This window comes from Oncorhynchus nerka, unplaced genomic scaffold (assembly GCF_034236695.1).
Source record: "Oncorhynchus nerka isolate Pitt River unplaced genomic scaffold, Oner_Uvic_2.0 unplaced_scaffold_10___fragment_4___debris, whole genome shotgun sequence".
Lineage (NCBI taxonomy): Eukaryota > Metazoa > Chordata > Actinopteri > Salmoniformes > Salmonidae > Oncorhynchus > Oncorhynchus nerka.
Window position 1 is genome coordinate 134394 of NW_027040321.1, and position 11942 is coordinate 146335.

Genomic DNA, 11942 nt, shown 5'->3' on the forward strand with positions numbered 1-11942 from the left:
AGAGAAAAACAGAACATATTTATTGCACACACTCTTTCAGACAATGGAAGTGTATTTTCAAAAGTAGGATAAAATGCCTAAGGCTCTACATTAAACAATATTCACAGTGGGAAAATGTGCACAGCGGATGTTGAAAAGGGAGTTTTTGTTGAAGACACCGTTGGGAAACACAGTCACATTGCGCCATCTCGTGGGAGCAAAATAGCCTAGTCGAGAGCGGCAGAACTTGTCTTGGGAAAAGAGCAACGCAAACCCAACACCTGAAGCAGAAAAATACCATGGGTGCTTTTTTTATTTGATTTATTCCGCATGTCTTCCTCATTGGTAGGAAGAAGTTTGGTCCAAATCAGATGTTGGGTACTGCATTTTTTAAATATTACCTGAATCCTATAAATTAAAATAGCCAATTTGGGTGCAATCAATTAGCTTAGTTTAGCAGAGTTCACATTATATTTCAACAAAATAATGTTTCAGGAATGCTAATAATGTCTGTTACTAACAACAGATACGATTTCAGAACAATCTGAGGTGGTGGGTGTCCAAATCCTCTTTCGTGTGCTTTCAGGAGGTGGAACGACCAATTTGCAGTCTAGAATAATCATAACACACACTGATGGCAGAGAACTGCAGTTCCTTAACTGGAACTATTAAATCTTATAAACTCCATGTACAGGAGGGAGCTCACTAGTTCTTTCCCTGAGCTGCCAGCCATTGCAGTGTCAGCCTCACCTGCCCCGCAAGCCATCCCAGGGCCTAGCCGTCTGGTGTCTGCCCCACCTGCCTCCCCAGTGCCAGCCCGGCCTGCCAACGCCAGACCACAGAGGCGTGTGTCGGAGAAAATCAGGTGCTTACAGATCAGGTCTGCTATATTACAAGAGCTACTGGACGACAGATGGTAATATTACACTCTGAGCCGCAGTCCTTCAGTAGCACTGAGGATGTTCCTATGCGGCCAACCTTCAGTCTGCCACCCAGCTAACGTAGGCAGAAATGACAGCTGTCACCCCCTCCCATGCATCACCACAAAAATGGAGGAGGTACACTTGAAGTCAGAAGTTTACATACATTTAGGTTGGAGTCAATAAAACTCATTTTTCAACCACTCCACACTTTGTGCATGCACTTAGAAAAATGACTTGTGTCATGTGCAAAGTATATGTCCTACCGACTTGCCAAAACTATAGTTTGTTAATTAACAATAATTTTGTGGAGTGGTTGAAAAATTAGTTTTAATGACACCAACCCAGCTGTATATATACTGGTTGGCCAGGGGCAGTCGATGATGCAACAGCAACAGTACATGATATATCACATTTATTATTTGAAATAAGCGATTACAAATATTACACTGATTGACCAGAGATTAGAGTTCTCCCTCACAGCTTCAGTGAATATCACCTCTGATACCGATAGTGTTACATTTAACCTTCACACAAAAAAAATGCACATGTGAAAACCCACATTCATAATGTTTTCCTCGCAAGGTACTTATTTGATTAGAAAAGCCACATTTTATGACGTTAATACTAGATTTTTGCATATTTCATGAAGAGTGGCTGTCACGGTCGTCCTCCTCTTCATCTGAAGAGGAGAGGCGAGAAGGATCGGAGGACCAAAATGCGGCGTGGTATGTGTTCATGATGAATATTTAATAAAATAAAGTACTGAACACTGAATACAAAAACAAATAACGACCGTGAAGCTATAAATGAGACCTGTGCTGACACAAGCAACTAACATAGACAATCACCCACAAACAAACAGTGCAACCCAGGCTACCTAAGTATGATTCTCAATCAGAGACAACTAATGACACCTGCCTCTGATTGAGAACCATACTGTAACGGTTTTCTAATGGTGAAGGAGAGTCGGACCAAACTGCAGCGTGTAGATTTCGATCCATGTTTAATAAAACAACGTAACACGAATCAAAATACAAACTCAACAAAACAATAAACGTAATGAAAACCAAAACAGCCTAAACTGGTGCAAACTACCACAGAATAAGGACATCAAGACACTAAGGACAATCACCCACAATACAACCAAAGAATATGGCTGCCTAAATATGTTTCCCAATCAGAGACAACGATAACCACCTGCCTCTGATTGAGAACCACTCCAGACAGCCATAGACTTTCCTAGAACACCCTACTAAGCTACAATCCCACTAACATACACACCAAAACCCCCAGACAAAACACACCACAATACAAAAACTCCATGCCACACCCTGGCCTGACCCAATACATGAAGAAAAACACAAAATACTTAGACCAGGGCGTGACACATACTAGGCTGAAACATACAAATCCCCAAATCATAGAAAAACAAACATAGACTGCCCACCCAACTCACGCCCTGACCATACTAAATAAATACAAAACAAAGGAAATAAAGGTCAGAACGTGACAGTGGCAATGACCTGCAGATTAGTTACTCATCCACCTTTTTATGTTTGAATATTTGAGTTAATAATTAAACCCTTAGGTACATGGTATCTACGTTTATGTACTGAGCAAGTTGTTAAAGTAGCTGTTTGGACCGGACAGAATACCACTGTATACCCCTGTATATAGCCTCGTTATTGTTATTCTTGTGTTACTTTTTATTATTTATTTTAGTGTACTTGGAAAATATTTTCTTCTTCTTGAACTGCACTGTTGGTGAAGGGCTTGTAAGTAAGCATTTCACGGTAAAGTCTACACTTGTTGCATTTGGTGTGACGAATAATGTTCAAATTTGATTTGATGTGATATTGACCTAGGCACTCTATTGATGTCTTTAACCATTGCTCACGGGTCGGATGAGCAGTGACGGTTCACAACTTCAATATAAAGGAGACCTACTAAGGTTGTCACAGTTTTTTGTGAAGAAGTCATGTGTCAGATGGGTATGATTCCTGTGTTGACTGTAAAACCATGGAGAGCCCTCTTTGATGAGAAGTTCCATGTGGTTGTGGGGAACTTACCACCGACACAGGAGGTCACACTACATTCTTTACATCAGTCTGAAGACACAGACTACTGGGAGGCGTTTGGGCACTATGTCAGTGATGCTCAGGGAAGGGTCACAGGTGAGAGATATTATTTCCATTTATCTACTTAATTTCCTCTAGCTACTTCATTTAGCTACTTCAACAGCAGAAAAACATTTGTAAAATGCACTGGAAAATCTTTAATTAATTTCATTTATTTAAAGGAATTACAGTGAAATAACAATATGATGGATTCTGTAAACTCAGACTTGTGTCATATTCATCATAACTATATAAAAACCCGTCACAAAATACGTGTTTTTTTGCTACACAAATCACACTTTTCGCCCTGTACTTTCAAGTAACTTGTATGTCATTAATAGTCTTCAAGGATCCAAGTTTAGGGGGGACATATGAGGGTGTTGAGCCCATGGGTCTGATGTGGAGCATGAGACCAATACCTGGCAGTAGACCGGAACTCAGGTAAACATGAGAATGAACATGAGGTTATTCTGGTTGGTAGTTTTGGAATACAAATTGTTTATACCTCTCGTAGGTTGAGGAAGAAGGAGGTCCACACTCCCATGGTGGTTCACATCTCTGTGTACAGGGGACACATGAGTCAGGGTTTCAGGGAGCAGGTGGCCCTGGCGAGTGTCGTCACAGAGCGCTGGTACATGGCCCCCGGAGTCCGCAGGGTCGACATCACAGAGGGAGGGGTCACAGGTACCCTGTTCCTGCCACCAGGTACACAATATGCTCTCAATAACTGAAGGTCACATACATTTTGGTCATTTTTTCTGGGTTCTCTTTAAGACCTGTAGAGGAATAATAAGTCCTAACAAATTTCATTTAGAGTTCTGACATGTTGAATATATATATATATATCCACACTTTTGACTGGTTTAAGGCACAGGATAAGTGGCAGAAATAAACAATAATGTTTTTGTCATGTCATCCTGAAGGTCCCGGACCCTTCCCTGGAGTTTTAGACATGTGGGGAGGTAGTGGCGGCCTAGTGGAATATAGAGCTGCTCTCTTGGCATCCCATGGCTTTGCTGCCATGGCGCTACTTTACGTCTTCCCAGACCAAAATAAAAATGCTACCATTGGCTACCCTTACTTTGAGGTTTGTGTCTACCGTCTGCACCATTTTCATATAGAAATCATGGTTGACGCTCGGCCATTTATGTGTGTGTGTGTGTGTGTGTGTGTGTGTGTGTGTGTGTGTGTGTGTGTGTGTGTGTGTGTGTGTGTGTGTGTGTGTGTGTGTGTGTGTGTGTGTGTGTGTGTGTGTTTGTCTGCTAAAATGGGAACTGCTCCAAATACATGTACTATGTTTTAAGAAGTTATTTTTAGTCAGTTGGTAAGCTCTTGTAAACAATAACTTGCCTGACAAGTAACAGTCTGACAGACAATGCTACATAATGCCTGTGGTGAATGTTTATTTGCTAGTTTGAATCCTTACCTTACACAATTAGTAACTGATTTAGACCTTTGGAATCAGGTGAGAGGACTCTTTCACAGTCTTTAAATGTGAATACTAACACGCCCACCACTATGCTGTCTCTCTCGTCTGTGGGTCTGGGGGAAAAAAACATCTGCACGTCTTTCTTGATCCATTGTCTTGAGAAAACTTGAATAAATGCCTAAATGAGTATTGGCACATGCTAATATCTTCTCAGGCTGCATTCAGACTACTGCAGGATCACCCTCTAGTGGCCGCTGACAGAATTGCTCTGCTTGGCCTTTCCCTTGGTGTTACAGTGGTTCTATCCATCACTGCTTACTCAGAAGCTGTCAAGGTAAGTCCCTAAGAAACTCCTGCCCTGTCAGTTTGTTGATTTCCTGAATAAACATATGTGCATGCGCTTTACCCAGACCAAAATGTCCCCATCATACTCACCATCATTGAGTTGTGTTTAGGAAAATCACATTAATAACAGCGACATGATGCATTTTGGTTTATCTGTCCCCAGTCAGTAATAAACAATGTATTCAAGCTGTTTAATTAAATCTATGTCTACTCCTTTTAGCCTAGATGTTGTGTGTGCATCAGTGGCAGCCATGCGTGTCGAATTGGAGCCACCCAGTCCGTTGAGGAAACATCTCAGGGTATACACAAGTGAGTCAATAGCTTATGTTTACTTGTGTTTGTCTTGTTTATAAAGTAGCCTAATGATTTTCAAGGAGAAAATCAGTATTATACTTTTGGCCATGCGTTTTCAGAAAATATGCAAAGGCCCGTACTGATGAGGAGAATCGCATCATCTGGAGGGACGTTCTTTTACCTATTCCAGAAGATATAGACCTGAAAGTGGAAGTAAGATATCTGTTATGTTCAGAAAGACCCTTCAGTCCTCTGCTCTTGTTTGGATGATTGTAGCGAGGGAAATGTATCCCACACAGGAGGACAGGATGATAAGGATTTCTAAAAGATTACGCTGGAGAACTCAACCAATACTGGGAACAGTTTCACACTTTCTCCAGTCCTATCAGCATCCTCAAGTATCTCACTAGATTGAGGGCTCAGAAATATTGTTGTATTTGTCAATATTCAATGTTTCCTAAATGGCTATTAATCTGTTCAGTTCTGCTCCGTTTTGTTTTATTCTGTCCTCAGATGGGGAGGATAACATGTCCTCTGCTGCTGGTTGTTGGACAAGATGATCAGAATTGGGCTGCTGTCGAATCAGCTGATGATGTGAGCTACGTCTTGTTTGCCTATGGAAAACATCATGCTTCATACATGCAGTTTAAAAAACCTCTTAAATGTAATGGTAAAATGTAGATTTAGGACTAAATAGACATACCCAAAGGAACTGCTATTCATGTGTAATTACATGATTCTGACATACAAAAAACTTGGTATATTTGGAAAGAAGATATCTGGGAAAGTATGAGGAAATTAGATAGATAGAAGATAGATAGAAGTTACATAGTTCAGAATAAACAAGATCAAGCACACACAAAATAACCATCTTTCATTGACAAGCTATATGTAAATGATTGATGCCCAGAGCTGGAAACACATCGGATGGCTTCCACAACATGTGAACAATATCAGATAAAAATGGGACTTATAGACCTAACAACTAGAAATGGGCAGATGTTTTAGTAAGTGGTGTCAGATGTGGTCATGGGATGCTTCCAAGTGTCCCTAAACCTCTCCAAAGTGGCATATGTCTGTAAATGAGAAAATTCCAGTGCTATTACATATTTGAAATCCCTAAATGCTATTTTTTCAGTATAAAAACACAATTTCTACCATATCAACCTCACTCAAACACTGTGGGGGTGTTATGGGGTACCCACGGGATATTCAAGTGTCCTTTCAACCTCTCCAAAGTGTCCGAATGTGGTAATTGCACTGGATGTGCCCAAAAGTTGTTGTTCACCATAAAAACAAAATGTATACAACACCAACCTCTCTCAAACATTGTGGTGGTGTCGGAGGACATACCGGATATATTAGTTACTCGGTGGACATTTGATGTTGCCATTAAGTCATACATCATCAGATAACATTGTCAGTAGGCTAGATTTGTTCCTAATTTGATATCCCCCCATGTAGCTACAGCTCAAACACAGACCAAATCGACGCTTACCTTGTAAGATGTTCGGTGGAAACGTTGTGTAAAGTCAAAATGTTGACTCTCGGGGCTGGTGATCAATAACAGTTGGTCACAGGCAGACAAATAAGATATCCTCATGATCTGTGGAGTCCCGGCTTTGGGTGTGTGTCAACGTTTATGCTTCACAATGCTGACCGGAATGTAGGTAGCAACCATCTTGAAATGAGCTTATCTGCACGGCCTGCCCTTATACATTTGTATGCCCATATATGGTAGTAAGTCAATCCCAAAATGTGAAGACATCGATCAATAGCCAAGATACTCAGCTTTCTGCAGACACCCTGCTTTTGCAGATAGGGGCTACCGTTCGCATAACAGACTGAATTGAATGAGAAAAATCTAATAGGGTCCCCAAATATGGAGACTTTACATGTAAGAGGTTTTAAAGTCAAGATATCAATTGATGAGATTAAGTAATTAGAGCTAAACTCCATAATGTTCTCCTCAGATGAAGCAGATGATGGAGAGAGCAGGGAACAGTCACCTGCTGACCACTCTGTCCTACCCTGGAGCTGGTCACCTGATTGAACCTCCGTATGGTCCCCACTGCAGGTCGTGCACCTTTGTGTTGCAGCCAGGCCAACAGAGAGGTGCCTTTCCAGAGTCATTCATGCAGACAGGCTGTGCTTTTATAGTTATTGTGCTCCTATAGGAGTCCCAATTCATTCGTCTAGTACCACTGGGCGTTGCAACCTTTGATCTAGCTCACCAGATGAAACTAGTCCACTAATGATCCTACATTAGTGTTACTGGACCCAATTTTCATATAGGTCTACATTTATACAGTCAGAAGAATACCATGTCTCAAATGTCTTAAATCTAAAGCCGTCATTCCAACTTGTTGCAGTGGTCATGCTGTTTGGAGGCCTCAACAAACCTCACGCCGTTGCACAGGAAGACTCATGGGAAAAGATTCTAGGTTTTCTGCAAGAGCATCTCTGTCACAGTGTCAAACCCCATGTGCAGTCCAGATTGTGAGCATTGTCTTACGTCAGATGGTATCACTCCTATGCAAAGCTCGTCCCTCAACCGATCAGTGCAGGCGGAATCATTGCTCTATCTGACATAAGAAAATGGACTGTGAGGTAATTAACAATGGACACCATGCAGATCAGACAAGGAAATAAATAACTTTTCTTGCCCAGATGCCTCATGATTTCACCAAACTGTATCAATGGCCTCACTGTATGATGTAACTTCTGATATGAATGCAATTTGTTTAAGTACGGATTATTTGGTATGTATTTTTCATTTGAACCATATGGTTTGATTAAAATGGGTTTGGTATTTGGTATTTTATTAGGGTCCCCATTAGCTGTTGCAAAAGCAGCAGCTACTCTTCCTGGGGTCCACAGAAAACATGAAACATAATATAGAATGACATAATACAGAACATCAATAAACAAGAACAGCTCAAGGACAGAACAAAAAAATTAATAATTCAAAGGCATGGGCAAAGGCACGTATGTAACAAAGGAAAGTATGTAACAGTATAACTTTAGACCGTCCCCTCGCCCATACCCGGGCGCGAACCAGGGACCCTCTGCACACATCAACAACAGTCACCCTCGAAGCATCGTTACCCATCGCTCCACAAAAGCCGAGGCCCTTGCAGAGCAAGGGGAACTACTACTTCAAGGTCTCAGAGCAAGTGACGTCACTGATTGAAACGCTATTTAGCGTGCATCGCTAACTAAGCTAGCCGTTTCACATCCGTTACACGTAGCCTACGTATCAATGCATACACACAAACTACCTAGGTCAAATAGGGGAGAAGTGTTGTGCCATGAGGTGTTGCTTTATCTGATTTTTGAAACCAGGTTTGCTGTTTATTTGAGCAATATGAGATGGAAGGAAGTTCCATGCAATTAGGGCTCTATTTGTTCTGGATTTGACTGTGATAAATGAAAAAAAACCTTGTGATACAGTGGGGCAAAAAAGTATTTAGTCAGCCACCAATTGTGCAAGTTCTCCCACTTAAAAAGATGAGAGAGGCCTGTAATTTTCATCATAGGTACACTTCAACTATGACAGACAAAATGAGAGAAAAAAAATCCAGAAAATCACATTGTAGGATTTTTTATGAATTTATTTGCAAATTATGGTGGAAAATAAATATTTGGTCACCTACAAACAAGCAAGATTTCTGGCTCTCACAGACCTGTAACTTCTTCTTTAAGAGGCTCCTCTTAACCTGTATTAATGGCACCTGTTTGAACTTGTTATCAATATAAAAGACACCTGTCCACAACCTCAAACAGTCACACTCCAAACTCCACTATGGCCCTGACCTTAGCATTCTTTGTTCTCTTTATTATTTTGGTTAGGTCAGGGTGTGACATGGGTGATATGTGTATTTTTGTCTCATTCTAGGGTGTTTGTACTGTCTAGGGGTTTTGTAGATTTATGGGGTTGTTTCCATCTAGGTGTTTATGTAGGTCTATGGTTGCCTAGATTGGTTCTCAATTAGAGGCAGGTGTTTATCGTTGACTCTGATTGGGAACCATATTTAGGCAGCCATCTTCTTTGGGTATTTTGTGGGTTATTGTCTATGTTATGTTGCACATTGTTTATATAGCGGTCATGGTTGTCTTTATCTTTTTGTTTAAGTGTTCTTATTGTTCTTCATTCAATAAAGAAGAATGTATTCACACCACGCTGCGTTTTGGTCCCCTTCAAAATCAAATCAAATCAAATGTATTTATATAGCCCTTCGTACATCAGCTGATATGTCAAAGTGCTATACAGAAACCCAGCCTAAAACCCCAAACAGCAAGCAATGCAGGTGTAGAAGCACGGTGGCTAGGAAAAACTCCCTAGAAAGGCCAAAACCTAGGAAGAAACCTAGAGAGGAACCAGGCTATGTGGGGTGGCCAGTCCTCTTCTGGCTGTGCCGGGTGGAGATTATAACAGAACATGGCCAAGATGTTCAAATGTTCATAAATGACCAGCATGGTCCAATAATAATAATCACAGTTGAAACTGGAGCAGCAGCACGGCCAGGTGTACTGGGGACAGCAAGGAGTCATCATGTCAGGTAGTCCTGAGGCATGGTCCTAGGGCTCAGGTCCTCCTCCGAGAGAGAGAAAGAAAGAATTAGAGAGAGCATACTTAAATTCACACAGGACACCGGATAGGACAGGAGAAGTACTCCAGATATAACAAACTGACCCTAGCCCCCAGACACATAAACTACTGCAGCATAAATACTGGAGGCTGAGACAGGAGGGGTCAGGAGACATTGTGGCCCCATCCGATGACACCCCCGGACAGGGCTAAACAGGAAGATATAACCCCACCCACTTTGCCAAAACACAGCCCTCACACCACTAGAGGGATATCTTCAACCACCAACTTACCATCCTGAGACAAGGCCGAGTGTAGCCCACAAAGATCTCCGCCACGGCACAACCCCAGAGTCTCCTCTTCACTGTTGACATTGAGACTGGTGTTTTGCTCAACTGGTCAATAGAAGGCTAGTTTTATTGCTTCTTTAATCAGGACAACAGTTTTCAGCTGTGCTAACATAATTGCAAAAGGGTTTTCTAATGATCAATTAGACTCTTCAAATTATAACTTGGATTAGCTAACACAACGTGCCATTGGAACATAGGTTGCTGATGGTTGCTGATAATGGTCCTCTGTACGCCTATGTAGATATTCCATTAAATATCAGCCTTTTCCAGCTACAATAGTCATTTACAACATTAACTTCTACACTGTATTTCTGATGAATTTGATGTCATTTAAATGGATTTTTTTTTTTGCTTTTCTTTCAAAAACAATGAGATTTCTAAGTGACTCCAAACTGTTGAAAGGTGGTGTATATGTGCTGATGTGTGGGCAACTGTCAGTTGGAACTTTTTTTTTCTTTCTATTTTTCTTATTTAAAATTTGTGTTGCTCAGTCCTTGAGCTGTTCTTGTCTATTGATGTTCTGTATTATGTCATGTTTTGTGTGGACCCCAGGAAGTGTAGTGGCTGCTTCAGCAACAGCTAATGGGGATCAGAATAAAATACAAAAAAGTAATAGATGCGTTATAAAGGTTTTGTATCATTTCAGCCAGTAGTTTTGAAAATAGTGCTCACGAGCCAAAACGGGTCCACAAAAATGTTGCACAATTGTGTACTTCGCCATCCATTTCTATAGATATGTTAAAGTCCTGGAGAAAATAAAAATGTAATCCTGCAATTAGTATGATATGTTAGAAATCCAAATCGTACAATATGTTACAAATTTGTAAGTGCTTAAATTTGTAAGTGCTTAAATTTGTAAGTGCTTAAATTTGTAAGTGAAAAATCCACTCCAAAACAATATTTAGGTATTTGTTACATTATTCTGTTAATGTATAACTGTTAATACAGTCCCAAAATGTTTTGCATGTCAGCAGAATGTAAACTGAATGAGTCCATGTATTGTTTTTGTTAATTATCATCATGGATAAAACAATGATGCTTTGGTTCCACAGAAGCAGGATTTATTTTTATATGGTTACGCATCATGTTCCTGGTTTTTGTATTTTTGTTGTTTTTATGTTAAATAAACTGTTAATGATTGGACATGATCTTAAAGGAAAAATGCACGCAAAAACTATATAGCAGCAAGGTGTCTCTTGCAATATCATCATGATGAAGCATAACGCATCATCCTGATGATGTTGAAGCAAAATGCATCGTCACGATGATGTGGCAAGTGACACTTTTTCAGGTAGCCTAACGGTTCAGAGCGTTGGACCAGTAACTGAACGGTCGTTGGATTGAATCCCCGAGATTCTGTTGATGTGCCCTTGAGAAAGGCACCTCACCCTAATTGCTCCTGTGTCACGTCTGTTCCCGCTCTTCCCTCCTCCTGGCGCTTGAGGGTGCCAGGTTGCCCTGCATCACACACATCTGCCTTCCCTCACGCACACCTGCCTTCCCTCACGCACACCTGCCATCCATCACGCACTCCTGCCATCCATCACGCACACCTGCCTTCCCTCGTCACGCACACCTGCCTTCCCTCGTCACGCACACCTGCATTCCCTCGTCACGCACACCTGCCATCCCTCGTCACGCACTCCTGCCATCCATCACGCACACCTGCCATCCATCACGCACTCCTGCCTTCCTTCGTCACGCACACCTGCCATCCATCACGCACACCTGCCATCCATCACGTACTCCTGCCTTCCTTCGTCACGCACTCCTGCCATCCATCACGCACACCTGCCATCCATCACGCACTCCTGCCTTCCTTCGTCACGCACACCTGCCATCCATCACGCACTCCTGCCTTCCTTCGTCACGCACACCTGCCATCCATCACGCACACCTGCCATCCATCACGCA

The 11942-nt window shown here is 41.6% G+C and overlaps 1 protein-coding gene across 1 annotated transcript; it reads left to right on the forward strand.

The window, feature by feature from the left end:
* The first annotated feature begins 2513 nt into the window (after positions 1 to 2513).
* On the forward strand, positions 2514 to 9268 carry LOC115144781 (acyl-coenzyme A thioesterase 1-like). The gene is made up of 11 exons (XM_065016486.1): positions 2514 to 2677; positions 2768 to 3076; positions 3361 to 3460; positions 3534 to 3724; positions 3943 to 4106; positions 4663 to 4782; positions 5014 to 5102; positions 5207 to 5300; positions 5601 to 5681; positions 7061 to 7202; positions 7460 to 9268. Exons 2-11 carry the CDS (start codon positions 2881 to 2883, stop codon positions 7588 to 7590), a joined length of 1308 nt encoding a protein of 435 aa, XP_064872558.1. The 5' UTR covers positions 2514 to 2677; positions 2768 to 2880; the 3' UTR covers positions 7591 to 9268.
* Positions 9269 to 11942: the final 2674 nt, after the last annotated feature.